This window comes from Antennarius striatus, chromosome 3 (genome assembly GCF_040054535.1).
Source record: "Antennarius striatus isolate MH-2024 chromosome 3, ASM4005453v1, whole genome shotgun sequence".
In the NCBI taxonomy this organism is placed as follows: Eukaryota; Metazoa; Chordata; class Actinopteri; order Lophiiformes; family Antennariidae; genus Antennarius; species Antennarius striatus.
Window position 1 is genome coordinate 9439591 of NC_090778.1, and position 25185 is coordinate 9464775.

At 41.0% G+C, this 25185-nt stretch overlaps 1 protein-coding gene across 2 annotated transcripts in view; it reads right to left on the bottom strand.

The window, feature by feature from the left end:
- antxr2a (ANTXR cell adhesion molecule 2a) overlaps positions 1-25185 on the bottom strand; it is an 83223-nt gene that overhangs the window by 32697 nt on the left and 25341 nt on the right. For both annotated transcript variants that reach the window (XM_068310370.1, XM_068310371.1), the window contains exons 11-16: positions 24292-24370; positions 23435-23530; positions 19499-19549; positions 18559-18648; positions 16515-16688; positions 16051-16131 (exon numbers count right to left, since the gene is read on the bottom strand). In XM_068310370.1, the coding sequence (XP_068166471.1) occupies positions 16051-16131; positions 16515-16688; positions 18559-18648; positions 19499-19549; positions 23435-23530; positions 24292-24370 (571 nt within the window). The remainder of the gene's footprint in view (positions 1-16050; positions 16132-16514; positions 16689-18558; positions 18649-19498; positions 19550-23434; positions 23531-24291; positions 24371-25185) is intronic.

The following is a 25185-nucleotide window of genomic DNA, read 5'->3' on the forward strand; positions in this document are numbered from 1 at the left end:
TCCAAACCATCTCAGTCTGGCCTCTCTGACTTTATCTCCAAAACCTCTAACATGTGCTGTCCCTCTAATGTACTCATTCCTGATCCTATCCTTCCTGGTCACTCCCAAAGAGAACCTCAGCATCTTCATCTCTGCTACCTCCAGCTCTGTCTCCTGTCTTTTCCTCAGTGACACTGTCTCTAGACCAAACAACATCGCTGGTCTCACCACAGTTTTGTACACCGTTCCTTTCATTTTAGCTGAAACTCTTCTATCACACATCACACCTGACACTTTCCTCCACCTGTTCTATCCTTCTTCACCTCCTTTCTAGCCTCTCCATTGCTCTGGACTGTTGACCCTAAGTAGTTAAAATCCTCCACCTTCTTGATCTCTTCTCCCTGTAACCTCACTCTTCCACTTGGGTTCCTCTCATTGCCACACATGTACTCTGTGTTTCTGCAGCTAACCTTTATTCCTTTCCTTCCAGGACAAACCTCCACCTCTCTAGCTTCTCCTCCACCTGTTCCCTGCTCTCACTACAGATCACAATATCATTTGCAAACATCATAGTCCATGGGGATTCCTGTCTAACCACGTCTGTCAGCCTGTCCATCACCATAGCCAACAAGAAAGGGCTTAGAGCTAATCTCTGATGCAGTCCCACCTCCACCTATGCAGTCTATGCAGGTGCAGTAATAAAAAAAACGAGGCAACAGTGGTTTAGCTGCTAATTAATGTTAATTAATGTTGAGATTCCCCTACCACAAGTTGATTTCAGGCATTATCATGGGAAGTAAATTGAGCCTGAGATTCTTTAACGACAGTCTCCACTGACATCATCATAGCAACAACTTTTCCTGCTCTGATGGGTTCCAGTGCTGCCTCCCTCTCAGCTTTCCTAAAGTCTCACTAAAGAGGAAATAACACACAGAATCACTGAATGGCAAGAACAGAAAACAAATGAACAGACTGGAGCTCTTCAATTTTGATTAAAACAAACCAACAAATTGAACACAGCAAGCAAATAGTCCTTGAGAAGAACTGTCTGTCCTTGTGAGCTTTTTAAAAGCTTCTCTTAAGAACACCTCAAATATTATAGCAAACAAGTGCTGAGTTTCAATATCATCACACCCTGTATGTGTAGACACTGACACAATTTTGATGTAATACATTTTGTTTGCAAAGAAAAAAAAATGCTTCTCATTCCAAAACATTTTCCATACTTGGAATACTTTTGACTGTAGAGACCTTTCCAGAAAGTTTGTAGGATCTCAGCAACTTGAGCTGCATTCTTAGTTTCTATCAATGCATGTTACTTTTACCATAACCACGATTGCTCTCTCCATTTAAAGATGGATGGTGTCTAGTTGCTGAAATTGTTTGTTAAACACCCACCTACCCCCAGTACTCTGTAATGCCAGGTAAAATGGAATGTAACCTCAAGAACTCTTCAGGGTGCACTGCAGTCTTTGGGTTCACAACAATGCAATCAATTGAGCTAAAGACAACAGATGTGCAACTCTGTGGTACATCTGCTTTTTCATGGACTAATAAGCAGAACTGCAGTTCTCAAGGTGGTGGTCCTTAAAGTTCTTGGCTTTAATCGTGAAAAAAATGACTGTAAACTGGCATTAATGCTAGTTGGCCTGGGACTTGGTAGAAAAATGGGGGTGGGATTCTTGATACGCAGTATGATGAATCATTGCAAAGCACTCACAAACCTTCCCTGAGGCACAGCAGTGAAATTAACTAATTTGGCAGGTCGGTGTTACCCTCTCAGGCGGGCACTGAGTGTTGCTTTTGCGAGACGAATGCAGGCAATGCCTCTTTGTCTCAATGGAGACAAATCTTGAGCAGACTGTTTGTTTGGGGAATGGGTGTGAACACTGCACAAGTCCATCAAATCAATTAGAGTCTTAGGCAGAGATGGCCTGGCTTGGCCTGGGCTGAAAGAGCTTGGCCCGATCTTTTGTGAGGGGTTATGTGAGTCAGTGTTGCCACAGCCAACAATCATGACTCTTGTACTCACAACACCAGTATGAGGAGAGGGAGGAAGGGTGAAAAGCTTGCATATGGCTAGAGCCAGTGTGTCACATTTGGGATACAGTTCCCGTTGGCCTCAGATGCTCACACCAATGAACTTGTGAGAATTGTCGAGCAACACTGCAGTAGTGTTTGAGGGTGAGATTTACCAGCTCAGAAAGGATGGCTAGATAACTGCTCTTTGTGGATGATAATAGCCAAAAGTTCAACTGGATATATTTATTTTCAACTACATCCTTTCATTCTCAATACTGCAGATAGTGCACGTTTATTGGTTGCAAAAAATAAGTATTCGAGGAGGATCACTACAAGATGCCCACATTTTCTGATTGGAATTTCTTGTAATTACAGCATAGAAAGAAATTCACAAATAGTACACAGGTATTAAAGGAACTTCATAGATTATAGTAGTCTGGTGGCCTGACTGTTTGTGAGACGACAGAAGTTGGCTATCCCAGATGCTTAAATGTCCGTTAAAATGCAGATTATAATATGAAGACATCGCGTCTGTACAGTTGACCTTGTTTAAATATGTAACACTTTTTCCACCGAAGCCAAATTCCCTATATTACAATGTTAACGCAATAGAAAAATAGTGTGCATCTAAACTGTGATTCAATGTCCTGTAAACTCTATTTAAGTTACTGTACTCTAACCTGCTGACATAGAAACTGACCAAACTGACCCAAAATAAAATGTAGCAGAGGTGTAAAGTCAATTTCTTTTGCATTGTCAAGTTAGGGGTCGCCACAGCATAGTAGCGTTTATCCATTTTAGATGAATGCTCATATTTGTTTGGCAAAGTTTTTTACGCCGGATGCCCTCTGCATTTATTCCTGCTTGGGACCGGCCTACAGTTGACACTGTAAACAATGTTAGTAACTACGCAAAACAAATCAACAGAGCCACTTTCTTACTTTGAATGCACTTAAAATTGCATGCAACAATTTAATTTAGCTGTAGTTTTTAAGTTTTGCAGACAGCCAATACCTTCCATTCCTGCTGCTGCTATGCACATTATATCAGTTTAGTTGTATATATTGGAAACTGTACACGCACACAGTTGTCTAAAAGCTTATCTCATTTCCTCAGTATTATGTGTAATTATTCACCAGCAAATTAGTTCCACTCCCAACATTAAAAATGTTAATATAACTGTTTGGGTTTTTTTTTTCACTAACAAGTAGGTTGGTACAAATCACCACAATGTGCATACAGCAAGTCTCAGAGGAGATTCACAAGGAGGAGCCACATATGATGTTACACTAACTGGCTGAGAGCATTTTGTTGTAAGTTACCACGTTTTTGGAGATTCAAGCTGTACTGTTAGGTAACATGCATGCTAATCAGCAACGCCTCATTCTTTAGTCTATTATTATATGCGCTTTTCAACACAGCATGTCAACATTATTTTAGCTGAAGGAAAAAGCCAGCTGCCATGTTTTATGCATTTGATTTTCAGTTAAATTTCACTTTTAAGTTACTGCTGAAAATGCAGCGTGACTTGTCCTTCAGCTTTTATATGTTAGCGTACATGTTTCTCAGATGCTCAGGCCTTGATTGCATGCCAGCAGACTAGACACAATACATAATGATGGAATATGACACCATTGTGGTGTCTGCATAGGAGAGTGCTGGGATACAGTTTAATTTTATCTTCATCTAATGGAAACAACTATGGTAAAACAGTTTTTTCCTTACTGGTAAAGTCTGAATAAGTTTCCAGATAAATTAATGACTCAAAATGCTTTAACATATAACTAAAATAGAATAACAGGTGCATCTGAAATCCTTAGCTTGTCTGCAAGCAGACATGAGCTACATACAAAATTTTTAGTAATAGTATTGTTAGCAATATTCTGTTCTAAGAAAGACCTGATCAGTAACTTTACTGACTGTGTAAGCTTGCAAGATTCCAAAAAATGACTTATATTAAATGCAGCTTTTGTCTGTCTTTTATTGTATCTATTAAAATACTGATTCTAATTCTAGACTTGTGATCAGTATCAAAATACTTTGTAATTTTGTTAGTTTTAGGAATGCAAACTGTCATGTTTTTAAATTTGCATCATTTAACATCACACATATTTACTGCAGTACAGTACATTAGCTTGAAAGTAAAGACAAAATGTAAACATCTCTAATCAAATGGACTAGAGTTTCTATCCCAGTCTCTCTTGTCAGATTGAAATTCCAAATTCATATCGTTGTTGAATCTACTCAATAGTAAGAAAAGCTTCATGAGATTGGGAAAATTCATTTCAAAGAAAAGGTAAACAAGCTTAAGCTTATGACCAAACACTTACAGGCATCTGTCAACATCTGAATAAACACTGGATCAACTCACAACTGAGCATATTAACACCAGTGTTAATATGCATATACTTTATGTGTGCTTATTTCATGCAATTTACTGGTTCAGACTGCACTCATATGCACACTAATACATTTTAAAAAATAGTTTTACATATTTATTATAAGAATCATGGATCTCAGACTGTATAACATCGGAAAAAATTCATAGTGAGCTTAAGTCAGTAAATGAAAATAATGAATGACCACCCTGCCTTATTAATGATCATACATATGGGCAGCAGACAGCAGCACCGTCAGATGTACTGTATGAGGAAACGGGCCAATCAGTCTAAGTGCAGGGCAGCAACTCTCACGTACTCGATCTGTCTAATTGACTCAAATATCCTGCCCCGATATCCCAAAGGCCTCTGGAGTAAAACACACACACACACACACACACACACACACACACACACACACACACACACACACACACACACACACACACAGACACACACACACACACACACACACACACACACAGACACAGACACATACACACACACACACACACACACAGGCCTCCCTCCTCCATAGCCCTGGCTTCATTAGCAGCAGTTTGCATCATCCCAGTAAAAACGTCACATGTCATCAGTGACTCCATTCTTTATCACTTTCTGCAGTATAGACAGTGTAACCTTCAGAAACCTGCTGCCCACAGTTTTACGTCTTAATTAGGAGCACTGTCAGAGGTGCCCAGTGCCCCTTGTCCCAATGTGAGCGGACAGAGAGAGATGGAGACGGAGAGGTAGTGTGAAAGACACAAAGGAGGACAAAGTCAGACACGTAGGCAGCAGACAAAGGCGGTACAAGAGAAAGAAAAGATGTAACACTGAGAGGGGCAGGCATAGAAGGGGGAGCCTAAAGGGGGGGGGGGGCGAGGATAGGAATTGTGAAAGTGTCCAATAAAAGAGACAAGACGATCAGAAGTAACAAGTAGGTGAAAATTTTTTAATGTGAAGCACGAAAAGAAGGTATGCTGTGGCTCAAACGACTGTGATTGAAAAGAGGAGTCAACTCTCTTTCATGCAGAAACACCAGGATAAAAGATATTCATGTGAGCAGCAAATGAACCAAAAATAAAACATCAAAAATCCATCCCCAAAAACACACACAAAAAAAAAATAAGTGGGCCAGGTGTTCATTCAGCACAGGAACCTCTTTAATTTATAAAAAAAAAAAAAAAACCAACAACAAAAACTGGTGATGAAACCATTTGCCAGCAAAACGGTGGGTGTTTAAAACCATTATGCTCATCTAATCAGCTCGTCAAGTGTACTGCTTTTCTTCTTCATTTATTTTTTTATTTTTTTTTAAATAAGGCACAAGAGAGGAAAAAGCAGTCAGCAGGAGAGCTTGTCGAGAGAAAAGGACGAGTGTGGTTTTCAGAGGAACTTGTGTTGGCTGCTTGCTCAGAGAGAAAGTGAAAATCCGGCTTAGCAGCAAAAACACTGGAGACTCTTGTGTCCTCAGTTTGGGGACAGCTGACGGGTTAACACTATTAAGACTGCGGAGAACACAGGACTGAATGTACATCTGTGCTCCCAAACAGTGAGATTGAACACCGCGATGAAGGCGTTCCCTCAGCCGCCGAAAGACAGACCACAAAGCGACAACTCAGGAACACACACACTCTTCTTGTTTATTAGCTTTACAATGACGTAGGATTTTACCAAGCGGATGAACACAGTTTGTTCTGCTTAATTTATCTGATTAGTTTTTACATTTTTTTTAATCATTTTTGGTTTCACTAGTTTTGCATTAAACCTGCATTACAACTCTATTTTGATTGAAACAGAAGACCCCTGATTGAATATCGGCAGCTGTAATATGACCAAACAGGAAAACGCCATCGAACCTGCATTGGTGAGTTGTTTTAGGGCCGTGAATTAAAAGCACTTGAGCATCAATTAAATCTCTATCATCATCACTCAATATAATTGAAGATGAGACAACCTATCCATTGTAAAAGACCACACTGTCATTAAGGTTAATAAGCTGTTTTATAAACTATTGCCATTACCATCAGATCCATTTATTATAATAATAAATGACATATTGATGAAATAGGTGGTGAAACCGGCACCTTCTTCCATGATGGCGTACAGTAGCGTGGACGAGGTGAGACAAATGAGATTTAGCCACTCAACAAATGGAGTTGTTAATTCCACACATCAATGAAGAAGAAAAAAAAATCAACAAATACATCTGGAACCCCTTCAAGAACTGTTTCAATTAGACTCTGTGCTGTTTTGCCAACTACTGTCACATCTACATTTTTTTCTCTAAATCAATTAGAGAACATTATAATTTATTCATAAGATGCTTGAGAGCCAGTTGTGAGAGTGTTTAAGGAATTTAATCCTGGACTGACAGTGAAAAAAAAGAAAAGAAAGAAAGCTTTAAGCAAACCTAAAGAAGACATCTGTTTAAATCACAGGACAAGTAGTCAAGACCTGCAAAAAGATTGTTTCCAGTAAATAAAATAACAGCTGCACAAATGTCTGAAAAGTTGTATTTCAAGTTTTTCCAGATCGAAGCCCAAAAGGCATTTAATTCATTTCCTAAAGTATAAGATATGCAAATCCAGGCAGGGGACAGTTATACTTGTGTTGAGATAAAACACAGTTTGGGGCGCAAAGAAATCTCTCAGATGCCCCCCCCCCCCCAGTCAGCTGAGGTCATTTAACACATGCGGGAAAAAATTAATTAAGTGTCAAATACAAATTAAAACATCTTCAAATAAGTGTTAAGCCAACAGTAAAGGATTAAAGAGGTCAAGCCATTTGCATGTTGAAGCTCATTAGCATAATTAAGCTCATGTTTAAAAAATGGCAAAAGACTGGCGTTGAAGGAGTTAACGAGGTGGAGCCAGTAATTGGACGAGGAGTGACCCCTTCACAGCCCATGATGGGGATGCAGCTAATTCACTTAAATGGTCACTGGAGGCCGAGCCAAATGGAGACAATTAGCATCTTGGGGTGCCGTGCTGTTAACAGCAATTTCCTGGGTTGACTGAGATATCGATCTCTTCAGAGATGTTTGACCGTCTTTTACAGCAATGCATTATTTATAAATGCTGAAACAATATCTACCTTTCTTCAGGCGAATGGGCCAAACGTCCACATTATAACGAAAGCTGACAAAAAAAGCTTTTATCAATGTGCAATGTTTTCCTTCTATAGTGAGGGAGACACACTGAACAGTCAAAGTGTTTTTTGGTAAATCAGATTATTAATGTTTTACCTTTGCTGCAGCACTTCAACAAAAACATTTGATGCAAATACAAGTTGTAAGGAGAGTTGTATGAGATACACGTATATCTTTCAAAAGTGTGTGAAACGTAACTGTATGTGAAGTGGATAGACCAAACAGCACTACTAGATCTACTGCTGCAATGTGCAAACACTACCCAGCTGTGCATTGACAGTACACACTACCACTACTAGTTATAGAATTATATTTAGCATTTTGTATGACACAAAGTAAGACAGTTAAAGCTTGTACTGCTGGCTGCATTACTTTAGTAACTGTATTTTACTGAATGTGGCATTGAAAGTGTTAGCAACATACTGCAGCTGAAACAATCCTCCCCAGACTGTGACGTACCAGGTCTGTAATCTGATGTTTAGGTTCTCCACAGAGTGAGAGCCACTGACCTGGAGGAGTTTGATCATTTACCTTAGTGGAGCAACAGGAAAACATCATAGTGAAAGAGACAGAGGAGAAAGGAGTTGGAGGAGGAGGAGTTGGAGGAGGAGGAGGTGCGTGTGGTAGGATGGTCATGCAGACTCAAGCCTGCAATGAATAGAGCCACATTAGTGAAACTTGACTGCTCTTCTCACAATAGAGAAGTAGCTCAGTGAGGAGTGTTTTTTTTTTTCAAGGGGGGGGGGGGTTTGCAGGAAAACAGTTTATTTTTACAAAAATAGATCCTAACTTTGAATAATAATATGTTTACAGACCCAAGTGACGTGTTTGATTTCAGTCTAAGAGGAAAAAAGATAATTTCAAATCAAACAATTGAAAGCTGCCCCTGCTGCGTACAGAGAATGAACATTAGCATCTGATGTTCAGTGGCACATGTTTACATGTTTATTCATACCGTACGTCTGTCATCAAAAGCAAACAATTTATATCATATAACATAGCTTCATGCGAGGGCCTTTCACTACATATTAGCCGACATGACACACCGTTACATTTATGTATACAAAATATGAGCTGGCTAATTGAATATTCACTGTGAACATATTCCCCACATAACATTACTCCCCGCTTCCATCTTTTTAAAAATTCAAATCAATGAGAAGAGGAAGGGGAGCATTAGAATATATTACCGCAAGTATGTGTGATCCTTCCCCCGTCCTCCCTCTGCCCCCCTCCTCTATATGTCTGTCAGGAGGTGAGCCACGGAGGAGCAGGAGGAAGAGGAAGAGGAGGAGGAGGGCAAAATGCACACGACAGAGCCGGTCTCTGCAAAGCTGACGTTAACAATAATGTAATTTAATTAAAGCCAAGATCCCAGCGGTCTTCGCCAAACGACAGGGCTTTGATTTTAATAGGTGATGAAGAAAAGGCTCGGCACTGCCGCTGCTTCGACCATTCTGAGGGGTTCTGGGGGAAAAGGCACCGGCGTGACATCAGATCATATCCTATCAGAAACAGGGGGGGCAAAAGGAGGAAGGGTCGGTGCAGGTACCAGCCCCGGCCATCCAAATACAACAACACTGATCAGCTAATGGACAAGAACGGAGGACACCTCCAGAAGTGGTGGTGGGGAAATGGGGGGGGGGGTCAGGACAGTCCCAACAACACAAGAGAAAGCTTTATGGAACCAGAACTTAACTATGAAGCGGAGTGTTTAAAATCTGTTTTCTAAGTGAGGTAATGTGACGTTTAAAAATTAATCCAAAACTGTAGGCGATGAGATAAAAAGTCACAAACTTTACATACAGACAAACAACATTAAATCTGGAAGGACAAATGAAATAGGTGACGTTTGCCACTTTTTTTGAGGGGGCAGGGGTGTTGAAGTACATATACAAACTAAAAAAAAATGTTATTATATTTCTCTCTCTTCAAGTATTTTCAAGTATTCGAAAAATACAGTATATACTTCAATAAATACAAACTCAGGGAGCCTTTAATTAAACTCTAGACAGTAAAGGTCTAAATATTTTCTCTGCACATATTTGAATGCCCTCTTGAATTAAAATTTCAAAAACATTATCAACCAAATTTTTTTTTAAATCATCAAAGAATTATTTGAAGCCAAAACTTAGATTACGAGAAATTTGGGAAGGTGTTGGGATTAGATCCTGATGACTGCCCGTTCAATTTCTCAGTATTTCTTTTTCCCACATTAGGTTAGTTTTCACTTAACTCCTCCGACCAGCCGCCACCAACAACAATTAGCTTCCTTCTTCCTGCTCCAAGAAACACACATGAGGGTCCCGGCATTGGTAATCCTGTTACCAGCCAGATCCTAGCCTGGATTCGCCGTGCTGGGGCATGGATGGGAAGGGGAGGGAATAGAGGGGGGGGGGTGTCATTATCAAATTTACAACCAGTCATACAGACATCTGCCCTACTTTTCCTCAGTTAATGTAAAAAGAACTAATCTGGTTTAAGAGAGCACGGGCACGGCTCATAAATCGGCGGCGCTCTCCGCCATAGTTAAAGCTGTCACTTCTCTTGTGGGGGAGCGGCGACTGAATGGAGTTGTCAGCTGGCTACTTGTTATGGCTAACAAGGCCGTCCACTGATAGGACTAATGAGGCCCAAGGCTCGCCACTACCCCACTCAACCCACCATCACCACTCCTGCATGAGCTGCACATTACATGAAGAGAGGAAAAATGCAAGAAAAAGATGGACACAAAAAAAAGGACGAAGCTGCAACTTCCACCTTAATTATTTTAATCTTGTGTAAAAAAAAAAGAAAAGAAAATCAAATATCTCAGCTTGTTCTCTGCATTGGTTCCACAACTGTTTTTTGAAAGCAACATAAAAATGATTCACTGCACTACAACAATACCAGCAAAATGACCACTGATTGAGTTTTCTATTTTTGGTGGCAGAGGGAATGAAAGCGTCATGCTACCAGCATGCTTTCATTCAATAAACATAATGATTTTATATCAAAACTACTGCAGATTAAAATGAGAAAGATTAATTACATTACTTTAATTAAAAAAGAAAAGAAAAAGAAAAACACTAAGAAAATTGTCGACAAAGACGACACTAAAGATCACATAAATTTTTCTATTTTGCTGTCCTGAAGACCATGACATGAAATCAGACTGAGACTGTCTGACCAATGTGAAAGGATGTACAGTATGGTAATGGCTCAGAAATAGTAAAGGACCTGAGCGCTGCTATTTATGATACGCTAATATTTCTACTATTATTAACATTTCAGAACAGAATTATCAGAAATGACCACAGACTGGTCATTTCATTGACCACAAAAAGTCAATTGACTTTTTGTGAGTTTTAAGAATAATTGGCCTCTGCAAGAATTCTAAGAATTGTTGTCTAGAGGTAATCGCATTGGCACACAGCTACCACCCTCTTCCTCTTCCACATAATTCACACAATTGTTGCACAGTGGAACAAAGAAGCTTAAGAGCATTACAAAGCGTCTCCATCCTTCAGCACAAAGAGCTAAATGTGGTGTTGGAGGCTAAACGTCAAGCATGAGTAACGTCTGATCTGATCACATTGAGCTTTGGTTTTTCAACTTAATTTCCTAGCAAAGCCTCGTCTCTTCTTCCAACGCTTCATTATTTGTGACGCTCTGGTTTAATTCCAATTACCACTGTTAATTAGAAAATCTCATGCTCTCTGATCTAGAGGTTTGTTTCAACTTAATGACATTTGCCAGGTTGTTTACCTGTGATTAAAGCCTTTTATTGTGAAATTAAGTGTTCCGTTTGTTTCAGTGAGGTTTAATGTGTATGATTTTAAACTTCATGAACAATGACATCATGTGAAATGCATTACCCTGCTCTATTATTTTGACTGTCCACTCTTTCTTCAGACATTAATATCAGAGCGGCGTTTGTGTTATCAGACATTAAGGTCCCAAGTTATTCCTTTTGCCGCGGTGCGCTGGTGTCACCTCTCAGTCATTCATTTTAAAAGGAAAAAATGTAGCTTGACATCCTTTGTTAGTCACAGTAAAGCTGTTCTCACATATATCTCACATATCCAGTCTAAGCATTGCAATCCAGCAAGATGAAAGCAACAAAAGGAAGTGTGAAAAGATGAGCATGTGTCCGTTTGTTTACCTTTTCTAGAACACTAGCAAGATCATATTTGTCTCTACTTTACATACAGGCAGAGGAGAGAAAAGAAAGCAGCTGCTAAACATCCACTACGCAAACGGCTGCATAAATAAATAAAAGTCTCTTGAATTAATTTTACTTAGCAGCCTGATGTCTCACGAAGCATTTATTCCCTTTATTGATCGTTTCCATGTGACCCACGTGCTTAAAGCATACTGAGACACCAGTATAACCAGTATGGGATCCAGTTTAATGATCATCCAGCGCTGCGACCACAGTCCAGCATTAAACATATATTTATATCTGATTGAGTGGTTCAACAATTTAAGTTTATTACTTATATATTATTCATCCAGAATACTTCCTTGTCAACAGTTGAGTGACTGGTTACTTTTGATTAGTCAGACTTGTTAAACTAACCTAAACTGACTTGAGTTAAAGTGTGTTAAAGACTTGTTTTGTTTACAGTTTTAATTTGTTTGGCCTCGTCTACTAAACAGATGCTGATGAATCCAATTTTTTTAGAATTGCCCTAGTGACCTAGTGACATTCTTTATTCAATCCTAAAAGAAAAATAAAATTCAGTTTAGAAGAAGATTCTATTTCCCATAATTGTCCTCAGTTGTAGTTACAGGTATGGTAGTTAGATAAATGCTGCTTTAGTTCATTTTTCTGTAGCCTGCAAGCTGAAGACAAGAAAAAGTAGCCTGATCGTTTCACGCTGTAAAAATACAGTTTAGAGGCCATAGAGCTACCAGAGAGATACCATAGATTCTCATCTGTGGTCTTGATGGCTTACAAGAGTTATACTCATGTCTCAAATAACAAATGTAAATGCCTTTGTCCAGTTTCCAGTCTAATGCCTCACTATTCTGTATTTCTATGCAAACGTTCAGTTCACACCGTCCTAACTGAGCCCTGACAAACCCGCAGGTTCTCCATTAAGCTGCTGAGGAAGCGCAAAATGAACCCAAGCATGTACTTCAGTGACCTCCAAGGACAGCTCTGCCACGCCATACAGTCTTTACCAGCCTGTGCCAAGTAAGCAGACTGTCACCTCTGCCCTCACGGTTCTCAGCTTATGTCAGCCTTGTCCTTATTTTCCTAACACCTCCATTTTACGTCTCTTCTCTCTCCTCCCTCCGTCTGATGGAACTCTTCCAGAGCAGGTTCGTGGACTCCCTCTGCTCACACTCACTTAATTAAACGCTCCCACAGCACTATTGACAATGTGGCCGACGGCTGTTGAATTAAGACGCTGTCGCAGCCGGGGCAGCGAGCTGTGGTTGGGTGAAGAGAAGATAAATCAGCTTAGAGAAGGGAGGGAAAAGAAAGGTAGAGGCTGCCTCTATGAATTGTGTGTTCTTTTAACTGACCAGGATTGTTGGGAAAACCCTCCTGTCTTACTCCTACATGTAGTTTGCTTCACTAGTTACTCCTAAGACGACAACGTCCATCAGATAAAACTATTAGCCTCTACCAGCTCACCCAGCCCACACATCCCCTGGTGAGATCAGGAGAGATGAACAAATATCCAACTGGAAATCTGCACAGACTCACAAAAACTCTGAGCTTCTCCATGCATGTGTCTTTTTTTTTTGCAGGAGGTCACAGACCTCTTCCTCAACGCATGGCGGCGCATCATTCACTGCACACTTCGTTCGTTGATTTTGTGGACAGCTGCTTTCAGAAAACTATACAAAAAAGTGTGAAAGGTTGGAGGGGGAGGTGGGTAGAAATATTTTTAAAACAAAGAAATGCACATGCCTCTTCAAAAAAGAGCCTGAGTGAGCAGAATAAGGCCAACCTCCCTCTCTTTGCCACCGCCATCTACCTGCTGTCCCCAGTCGATCTCCGGCAAAACTTGGCGGCAGATGTTGCTGTGCTAAGTTGGCTCTGAAGTGCCTCCCCGGCTCCCCCGTCTCACCGACAACACAGTCAAACCACATTAGATCTCTTTATTTGTGCCTGGGGCAAGTTCGGCACCGCAGCTGTGTCCACCCCCACTCTACCTTTGGTGTTGAAGGCCCGCCGGCACCAAATGTGAGACCACAAAAAAAAAAAAAAAAACTGTTTCATTCTCATTTTCTGTCTCTCTTCTGCATCTGCTGACAATCCAGCAGTCTGGCTCTGGGCAGCAGCACTGAGGGAGAGAGGGAGGGTGGGGAAGGTAACTGCTGAGCGAGGCAGGGGGTGGCATGGACACCAGGGTCCCTGTGCTGAACAGATGTCTGTGACAACCTGCTTCCTTACACCTGTACGAGTCCTTGTAACCCCACGGATGCAGTCTGCTGAAACATTCATGACCCTGGAGGTTTCCTGTCCACCATCAAAGACCGCTGCCCTCCCTCGGCTTCTCACGTTCTCTCCCTCGCTGCTTCTCCTCTCTCCCGCTACTCTCCTCTCCCTTCTCCACACCACCGTTACCCACTCTGCCATATTCACCCAACCTCCTACCAGACAGTTGACACTCCTCTCACTTTGATCAAATCAAGTTAGTTGGCAAGCTTAATATCAAATGCATGTGAGAGCCAGGCTTTGGAGACAACGGTTATTGTTTCAACATCAGCCCTCCAGCAGGACAAGGAACAAAAACTGAATGTAAGAGGAAACTAAATGAACTTTATTTATAGTCAGGGAATCGCCGATAGAAATCAGAGAGATAACATTTTATGAAATGGACACCAGGAATCAGAACATTAAAAAAGTTGAACCAGTAAGAGGCAGCACTTTGTCACAATCAAGTCAGTGGAGATAAATCATTAGTTTTATTCTCAAGTTTTAGTTGGCGAAAAATGATAAAGTATAGTTTATAAATGATGGTATGAAAAACTGTGTCAGTGGCAGAAATCCCATGACGGGAATATCTGAAGTCATTCGTAAGGAATAGTAAATATGTTACACGTTTTACATTTGGCATCTGGCCTGTTTTGATCCCTAAAAAGCAAAATCAGGTCTTAAACCTTTAACAGCTTGATAAAATAAAACAACAACACAGAAACTACACATATGAATGCTGGTGAAAAATACATATATTTCAATGACAACCAACAAGCGGCTACATAAACACAAAGCGACAAACTGCTTTCTTGGACACAGAGGAGTGTGATGTCATGCCTAAGCTTCCCTGCTGGACAAACTTGCGGACGTGTTTGTTCAAATTAACCTAAAAATACTCCAAAAACCAGCGTGTCTTCCCTATGCTTCTAAACAGCTGCTCTGCCCTCTTCTGTGGTAATGATCGTCTTCAACACATTGGGCGTTGCAGAAATTATGTTTCCACATTCTGCCAGATTCAAGACACTGTAATGGGTTCTGGGCGAGGGGAGTGTTGTCATTCTCAAAAGAAAACAGCAACTTTCCCACAAACGTAATGCAGAAAAATGTGCCCTTGATTCATCCTTAAACATTGTGACACAAGCAGCAGCACATTTACCAGATTGTCAACATTTAGTTTCTAAGTCATCCAGTTAAACCAACACAGACCTTTCTTGAGTCGTGTGTGGCCTTAGAGAGTATTTTCTAAAGATTTATTAGTTCATTAGCATGAATTCTGGAAAGGACTTCAGACGGGCGGTAATGACGGGCCAGCAGAGATACTGCTTGAGAGGGACAAAACTTCAGTTACAACTCTTAAAACGTGCAGCAGTAATTTTAGTTGTTCAATCAGTCCAGTCGGTTCCACAAAAAGGTGTATTTTCATTTCTAAAATCCTGTCAGACCAATCTTTTGAAAAGATATTGGTTTTGTTCTGAGAGGTCTGTGAGGTGGATGAGGATCAGAACGTCTCCACTGAACTTTTACTTACAGCAGAGAAATATCTGTCTGGATTAGGCGTTGGTATTAGAAAGCTAAGAGCGTAAACATAACATGTGGTTTAGGTTGACTTGTTGGTAGTTTGTGCTGTTCTAACCGCCTGTGGTAGTTTGGGAGGTGTTCGGTTTGTGGAGTTGATGTTTTCCTCTTCTGTGAGAGAGGTTGAGAAAAATGAGTGTGACCATATCAGGATGTGGTTGTCATGTTCCCTTCAGCGGGCCGTTACAGCTGCAGCTCACATCAACACAGTGAAATAAACATAACGCAACGCTGAAGTCAGGCCAGCAGTCTCCTCCGCTAAAACGTTTCTGATGGACTCTTAGGGTTTTTACCACAGTCAACAAAGACGACCACACACAGAAATACTCTGAATACAACGTAGAAATACTGAACCCCCTAAAAATGCAGGTCTGCTCACCTAAAAGACCAAACCAACACTAAATTCTGAAGTATATCCAATAAACACTTGACATAAATATTCACGATCAGCGTTGTTTTAGGCCACTTAGTGAATGTATTTTGAGAAGAGCTGGAAACTATTATGGTTCTGCTCACAAACTTACCTTGTCTGCAGATGTCGGTCGCATGAGGGAAACTCTGTCGTACTGCCGCCTCAGCAGAGCCCACATAGCATCAAGACGACCCTGACAAAGAAAAGTGGGTTTTGAGTGAACAGCGTCCTTAATGAGTTTATGAAGAGGTACCTGTACTGAGGGGAAATGTAGCTGGGGTGTCAGTAGCTCAGTCCACCAAGTCTTGGACTGTGTACCAGAAGTCTCCGGTTCAAGACCCCGGTGGTCCAAAACATTTGGAGCGTGAGCTGGCAGTGGGGGGTGTCAGCTTACCTCCTGAGCACTGCCGAGGTGCCCCTAAGCAAGGCACTGCTCCCAACCCCCACAAGCAGCTCGTTTGGGGCGCATCAAGAAGAAGCTGCACACCACCCTGCCTCCCATTTGTACAGTATGTACTGCATGCCTTCAGGACCCTTGTGTGTGGGTGTGTGTATGAACAGGACAGCAGGGCTCACCTTGATGGGAGTGTACCACTTGTTCTCATTCTGATGACGGGTCGGGGCGGGCTTCGGACCGGGCCGTTTGACCATCGGCTCCTCGGGGTCCTCCTCTGGTATGGTCACTATGGCATTCTTGGCTTTCTCCAGCCTAGCCCCCTCCTCTGTTGATCCCTTCTCCCCCCAGCGTACCTGGACAAGTAAAACAAAGACCAACAAGTGTCAGAGGTGATAACAGCTCCTCCATGCCTAAACCCTTTTAAGCTAATTGGTCAGTCAATCATTTTCTACAACCGTTCAAAAAAACATCAATGAGCTTAACACTGATTTCAAGTATAACCTTTAGTGCTGTCGGTTCCACAAAGGATCCTACACTTCCCATAATGCAGTATCCTTGCACATATTCATCAGACCCTCACTGCTTTGCCAATTCTTTGGATTTCAGGATCAAAGTTTTAACTTTCAAGCATTCCAGAAATTAGTTGACACTCATTTGTAATGAGTGTCAACTAACCTATTTAGTGAAGAAGCTATTTAATGCCTTCTGGAGAAAACAGTATGTAGGCAGGGGAGAATGAACACCTCCAGACATGGAGGAATCTACCAGCACAGGAAGGAGAAACATGATGGTAACAAGAGCTGGAAAGGTGTTATCACAAAATACCCAGAAGAACATGAAATAAAGGTAAAAACTTTGCTTCAATCAATAACTGTGTGTACATGGAGTATAGTATCGCATGCGTCTGTGTGTGTGTGTGTGTGTGTGTGTGTGTGTGTGTGTGTGTGTGTTGGTGTATGCCTGTGTGTTCGTTAAGCTGTCCTGCTTTTAATTGAATTCATCACATCTGTTGCAAGGAGGAGATAAAAAATCCACCGTTACATGATGGGGAGAGGTGATTAATTAGCGACACAGTTTTCAAGCTGTAGGTTAAGCCGTGACAATATAGAACAGCTTTTCAGAATCATCTCTGGGATACATCCCTGGCCTGGCACATCAAGAAAAGAGCGGGCTGCGATGAATAAAAGATACATTCTCACCTCAGCCGACTCAATATGCGTTTGAAATATTGGCAGCGGCAAAGCGGTGGAGGTACTTTTCTCAGCAGGGTGTCTTAAATGTTGACGCACAAGAGAGCGCGAGTTGATCTTAACAAGAACCTCGACTTCTTTTCCGTGGGGGGGCAAAGCTTTAGAAGTAGAGACGGGCGTGTCGGTGAGAATCAACCTGCCATGAAAAGAAGACAGCAACGGAAGCCACGCTCGCCGCTCGCCAACACTCGTGGGGAAACAGTGAAGAGGTAGGAGCTCCCAGAGGACACCAGGAAATCCCTTCAATGCCACGAACTTCCTCGGGGCTGAGGATCACTAGGGGGCACAACAGAGATGCGGGAGGGAGGAGGAGGAGGAGGGGGGGGGGTCGCCTTTAAACCTGAATTCCCTTTGGAGAAGACGGACAACAAAGGGACTGCCAAGGTTTGGATCAGGATGTGGGGGGGGGGGTGTAGATGAGAGGTGGATGAGGTGGATATGTCAACTTGACAGAAGCACTCAATCCTTCATCCGAACAACGACTTGATCCAATCAGGCCCGGACGGCCAAGGACGAGATGGCAGGACCTGTCATGTCAGAGGCATCAGCGGACTGACGAGGACAGCAGCCCGAACAGTCAGTCAGTCAGTCAGTCAATCAGTCAGTCAGTCAGTCAGTCAGTCGCTCACTCAGTCCATCCTCCTGCAGCCTGTGTGACTTCTCATACTTACAGCATCAGAAATAAAAACTGAATGTCAGCAGTTTTCTCTTAGCCTGATGTTGGTTTCCAGGACAACAGATGTCAGGAACGCTCCATTTCCTGCCATCTAAGACTTTATAGCTTTGGAGATTTTTTTTTGTGATGCTTAGATTACAAGGACTGTCTTATCTTCTGAAAATGTGCTTCTCAAAATCTTTTCACAGAAACAACTTCAAGAAGATTCATGTGTCAAACATGATGTGGCGTGGCTTTGTGAATGCAACACGTGTTTTATGAACACAAGATGCTGGTGAATGATAGTTAAGCCCTGACCTCCATGCGCTTGATTCCTCCAGCTCCTCTTCCTCCATAGTAGGAAGCATCCACAGTCGGCCATTTCTTCTTGGGTAGTGTTTCTGGCTCCTTTAAAACACAAAGACTTTAGGATACTCACATTGTATTAAAAATGTCTCTTTATATCTGTAGCCATTTTCAACTTAATTCTTGAGGACAAGTACATCCCACATCTACAAAAAATGTAGCCCAGACTGTTCTCCATTGTTCTATTAATGGTCAGTTTCATTTGTCAAATGTTGACTTCATTTCCTGTCTACAGGAAAAGATTATGCGAGAGGAAGGAAGAGACATTTATTTCCTTACTTTATAGTCATCACTTCTTTCAACATGGTTAAATGAAATTTAACACTTTTAACAGTTGAAAAATCATCTGATTATTTCCTTTACAATTTTTAATTATCTGCAGATGAATCAACTCTAGCAGAGGGAGGAATTAAAACCTAATAAGTGCTTAAGACCAAAATCTGTTTGTGCATATTGTGATGGGAGAGATGAGTCAGGGTCCCATGAAATGATGACATCATTTTCTATAAATAGTATGATATAGATGGAACAGTAAAGAGCTCAGGCCAGAAGGTAGTCATCCTAGATTAGACTGAGAGCTTAGAAAATAGAAAACAGACAATAAATAAAAAATAAAGACTTAAAAACAAATAAATTTGAAAAAACAACACAGAACACACACATGTAAGTAAACTTTAGCAGTGCTTATGTTAGGTTAGGTTATCATTTAATTTTATAGGATCAATCTGATCATTAAAGTCTTAAAGGTGTTTCTCAAGTTTTTTTCATTATTCGTGATGAAGTGCAACGTTTGCTGTCATTTTCAGCAACAATCCTCTAATAAAAAATACATTTCAGATATAACTTTAGCCCAAATGTAAGTATAGTAACAGCATAGTGGTGATGTACTCACAGGTGGTGGAGGACGGGAAGGTGGCGGAGGTGGCGGAGGATCTTTGATGACCTGCATAAACAAAAAAAGCAAAAGAGCGTCAGCACAAAGTCCATCAGGAGACACATAGAGGTAAACACACACACACACACACACACACACACACACCCTCAAACCTTGTCAAGACAAGTCCAAACAAGGCTGACGGAGGTGATTCGTGACAGGTGACTGAGTCAAACAGAGACGTCCCTCAGCTCGTCACACAGCAGAGACACCGCCGCTGCCAGGATGCTTTGTAACTGCAACTGGCACGCCATCGGCCCACTGACTACTGATTACAAGAATTCTGCTTGTAAACCAACATCGGGGGGCCCCCCGTGCAAAATAAAGAAAAGCAGAAAATCAACTTGTTGACAGGGGAGTCTTTGGGGCGAGATCCGCTGCCCATTTAGCTCTTAATTAATTGGATGGGGTTCAGTGCTCCCAACCAATCCCCCCAATCATAAAGTCCTAAGGAGTTAATTAGCTCCAATGAGATACAGAGGAGGAGGCCCGGGCTCAGCTCCAAGCCCCGTCTGCCTGGAAGATGAGTGGCGGTTTAGACACACATAAAGAAAAAATACAAACCACATAACGGGAACACACCTCTCCCACAGCAGTGACAGTGGCGTCGCTCATGACAACACAGAGAGACACGGCACCTCAGGTGCAGGTTGTCCACAATGTGATTCCACTCAAGGACAAGATGCCTCTACTGGCTTTTTCAGATGTACGTTGCAAAGCAAAGAGCAGTCTGACAGTGACATTTGCCAGGTGTCAGTCACACACTTCACAACTGACGTGCAACTTTTTTACTGCAGGATCACTGAAGGACACCACCGCCAATCACTCTGTCTGCAAGAGGCATCATCCTGGAAAGGCAGCCACTCTGCTGTGTTCTCAGGTTTTAGAGTTTGTCGGGCTATTTGTGGTAAACAGTGATGACAGAGAACACAGCTGGTGCTTCCAGTGTTTCTCCAGTGTGAGTGTGAATGAAGGGCTTGTTTCAAAGTCCACCTCTTACACAGTAAAAGGACATGTGCACCACACAAAGAACACAGCAAGGGTCTATAAATACTGTAAATATAATTACAGTGAAGACATATCTCTACTCGAGGTGTGCAGCAAAGTGGAAGGCAGACCTTGGTCCATAAGTCATCACAGACAGATACTTCACTGTCATCACTGCTTATGCATTTGCTAAATTGGCTCTGCGAGGAAAAAAAGAGCAATGTAATTATAGCATATCATAGATCCCAACAGCTGTTTTATTCACTGTTAAGTACAGGCATACCACCACACTCTCCACAAACTGTTGTCATTAGAATAATGAAAAATAATCAATTAGGGTTAATTCATTGATCTTTGACACACAACTGGCTGTAGGCAAATCCAGAAAAGCAGCATTGGTAGCCTCTCCATACGCTGAATGACTTCATTTCAGCCACACCTTACGGTGGCAGGATTATCTCTTTTTATTAAGTAATTATGCAGCAGATTTCCTGGACATATTGTGGGATAAATACAACATTATAAAAATGACAGGGCTTTGCCGGCCTTTCCCAGCTACCTGATGGGCAGATGTGAAGAGGACTGAATGGCGATGTAATTAAAAACCAAACCACATGATACTAAACTGGGATATCGGACCAATCAGAGGCGTCGATGGCATCGTTACCATCTGGCCGTGTCTCTGACTATCCAACTACACGTCATAATCTGTCAGTTCCCAAACTCAAACTTGAACTGTGTGTGTCAAGCTGTTGCAGGAGGTGATCGTGATGGATCAATGACAGGTAGCATTTTAGAAAATGTTTAAATATCGGTGAATTTAAAGCAACAAGGAGAAGAAACTTGCAGAGCAACAAGAAGAAAGTCTTCAACTACGTGATCCGAGACTATTCTTACCTGCATCTCAGCAGCAACGTATTTACAAACTTCATAAAACGACATTTGAAGTCGCATCTTCAATCCTGACTCATTTGAACTTAAGACCATTCCATTCTGAGTTTAATTTCCAAACAAATCATAAACAAAGAATTACCACTCCACAGCTTGTATGACCTATCTCCTGGCATCAATCCACGTGGGAGAGAGACAGAGAGAGGGATTGTGTGTGTGCGTGTGCCTGTGTGTGCGTGTGTGTGTGTGTGTGTGTGTGTGTGTGTGTGTGTGTGTGTGTGTGTGTGTGTGTGTGTGTGTGTGTGTGTGTGTGTGTGTGTGGCCTCATCCCCGATTTCTGAAACCTGGCAGACTGGGGGTTTAAATATTAACAAGCCACACATGGCCCTTCTCTTCTGCCGCATCCCTCGATGGAAGGCAACAGCAGCTCCCTCCACCAAGACAAACACATCCATGGCCAGACATGCTGCAGGGGGTTTACATTTTAATGCCTTTGTTGGTTTTCCAAAATATGCTTCCATCTCATCCTGGATGGGCTCCCTTCAGGTCCACAAAGCCAGGTGACGTCTATCATTTAACGGGCGGTGTGGATGAGAGGGAACAGAGGTGTGGCGGGGAAATGGGTTGACAGTTGCGGAGGGTAAATTTGCATTTATCAGAACTCAGAAGGAAACAGCAGAGAAACGGAAAAGGAGACCAGGACTTTCCATCTGTAGCCCCTTTCTCATAGCCCCAAACAATAATCTGTTGTGGATTTTGTAAGTGGTTTATTATGAGTGAATTTTTACAAAGGGGGGGGGGGGTAATGGCAGGTGGAGGTTACAATATTTGCTTTGCTGAAATCCAGGTTAAAATACAAAGTATAAATAATGCATTAAAGGGAAAAAATGCCTTAAAATATAGTTAGGTTATTCAAAGATGTTGACCAAACAGCTTCCATTTTGACAAATGGGAGCAGTAATGTGGTAATTTGTGGAGGTGAGTATTTCATGGTATATTTACTTAACAGCATTCCTAGTCCTTGATTAAAATATGTAACTTAGCACATCAGTGCAGTTAGCCCACAACACAGTACCATTACAAAGGCTCTTAACTCTAATGAACGCATCATCAGTAGATGGCAAAGCATAAGGAAAAGAAGGTGAATATATTGTTAAACGTCAACTGTATCTAAGAACAGGGATCTGTAACCAATAGCAGCTTTAATTACTCTGGAACAGATTGATATATGAGTTCTGATCAATAAAGAATGGGTCTGTCTAAAATTGGATCTCTATAATAACAACAACCTGAAATGAAGCACTGACTGATAGGATTAGTAAAAGAATTTCTGTGTTCAAAACAATATCAGTATTTTGCAGGATGGACCGACTCAGCTGTGATTAAACGATACAATCTCTGTGATTATTAATAACAACGGTATTCTAGAGGTAAGCCTAACATTTGTCTCCAGCAGAGATTTTATTAACTTTACCACAATCTGTCAATTCTATTCCTCGCTGCTAATCTCTTGCTTTGTTTTGAACATAGTTTTCTCACAGAAGGAGGTGACTTCATCCCCTCTCAGCATGTGTGTATTGTCACCCGCAGTCCTGGGACAGTAATCGACAGGATATGGGCTCTTTACTTCCTGTTTGATGTTTTTCTTGCTGTGCTGTTAGGTCACAGCTTTGGGCTTAAACATCCCATTTTACACCTCTTACCCAAAAGAAATGTGATTTGCTGCATTTGTATCAATGTTATGAGCTGTCATCCACAAAACGTTGAGTGTGCATTGATGAATTTTGCATTCTGAATTTTTAGTTTTTAATTCACATTTCAATTCCTGTTCATGTCACCATATCCATTTAACATAATTTCTTTTTAACTGCAGGCAAAGTAACAAATATCTGGCAATATTTTATATCATAATCCCTGCTGCTATTTTCCATTCAAATCCAGAATAAAAGAATTACAGCTCTAAATGCACAAACTTAAAAATGTTTAGTTGGTTATGAGCAGTCCAATAAGACTCACCACTGTGCAGCAGAGTGGCCAGAACCACCACATAAGGGCCAAGGCTAAAAGGACCAGCAGCACCAAGAAGACAATGGCCACCACCAAACCATCAGACTATAGAGAAGAAAATAACAGTTTATCAATACATTCCAATACATTTTAAGTACAATTCTGAATAGAGAGACATAATAATGAAATAATTCATAATAATTGCTCTATATGGTAAAAAAGATGACTGTTTCGATGCAGGTGGAAAAATAGGCCGATGAGGAGATCACCCTTTATCATTATCATCATACAAATCCAATTGTGCAGAAAAGTTTTAATAGCAGACTACGATTAATGTAAATGAAATGGTCACCTCAGAGTTAAAAAAAAAGTATTTTGACCAAACAGCTATTTACTATATCGATCTGGACTAATACTAGATACACGTTTCCTACTTGCAGTTATCAATTGTAGTTTAGAATAGGAGTAATAACCCACAATAACATTATCTGTAGATTATTTCGAATTAAAGATCAAGATGGATTATCAATAGTAATAATTATTAAGTGTATTTAGTAAATGTAGCGTTACTCGTACTACTGGAAAGAAATATTGATGTCATCACAGTATGTACACAGAAAAGAGAACAAAGGTATTTCACTTAAAATTGCGACCACTATAAATTCAAACCACAACATGAAACGGTATCTGAAACATCTGTGAGGAAATCAGGCAAAAGTTATGAAACACAGGTGTGACAGGAAGTTGAAGAGATACAGCTCAAATCGGAAATGTGTTACATAACATGTAGAAATAAAAACAAATGAGACGGATGATCAGGTGTGAGCGTCGGTCCAGCTCCTTTCATTTGGGTTATTTATACTCACACATGTGGAGGCGGTGACTGTGAAGGCACTGGAGATGAAGGACTTGCCGTTGTTTAGACTAATGTGAACGTCCATCGTCCTGTCAAGAAGACATCGATCAGGTGTCAGTAATATGTTCAGCATGGTAACAGTATTATCCATACAAACTGAACAACTTTAACACCAAGATTTACAAAGTGTTATTCCGAAAAAGTGATTTAGTTTTATTCACTTAACTATCTATTGGACATGATTTGCAACTCTATTATCAGTAATGATAATTATGTTGACAGGTCTGCTGGCCAGGGTGAGTATTTAGGTTAAGCTTTACTTTCATGGATTTTGATCACATGGTTGGTCTTTCACAACTTCTGGATTCAACATAACCAAACAGAGACTTCACTACTAGACTGGTGTTTAATACCCCTGCTCCAATGGAGCTCAGTGCAATTTTATATACAGGACTCTCATATTTTTGGTGTGACTCCTGTCTGATAGTACAGGTTACTGATCCAATGTAAATATTATTCCTCAGTTGAAATGTTTTCAACATTATTTACCTGTATTTATTTTGTAGTTTCAGGAGGTTTTCGTGAGACAACATTGTTGGTACAGTCCAACTGATGTTTTTTTAAATGTTTTTACAGATTAAGACTGTGGTAGTTAACATTTATAAGTGGTACAGAACATAGAAATCCCAGGCTTTGTCTTTCATTGAGTATCTTGCGTATCAAAAATGGCATTTGGCTTACCTCTCTACATATCAATATAAATTTCGAATTGAATTAAAAATTGATATTGAATATGTAGAGATGTAAACCAAATGCCATTTCAAGATGCACTCGATGTTTAATTTTTTCACATGTGAATCTTGATGAAAATGAGTAAAAGGTCCAGAAGTCAGTAACACTAACA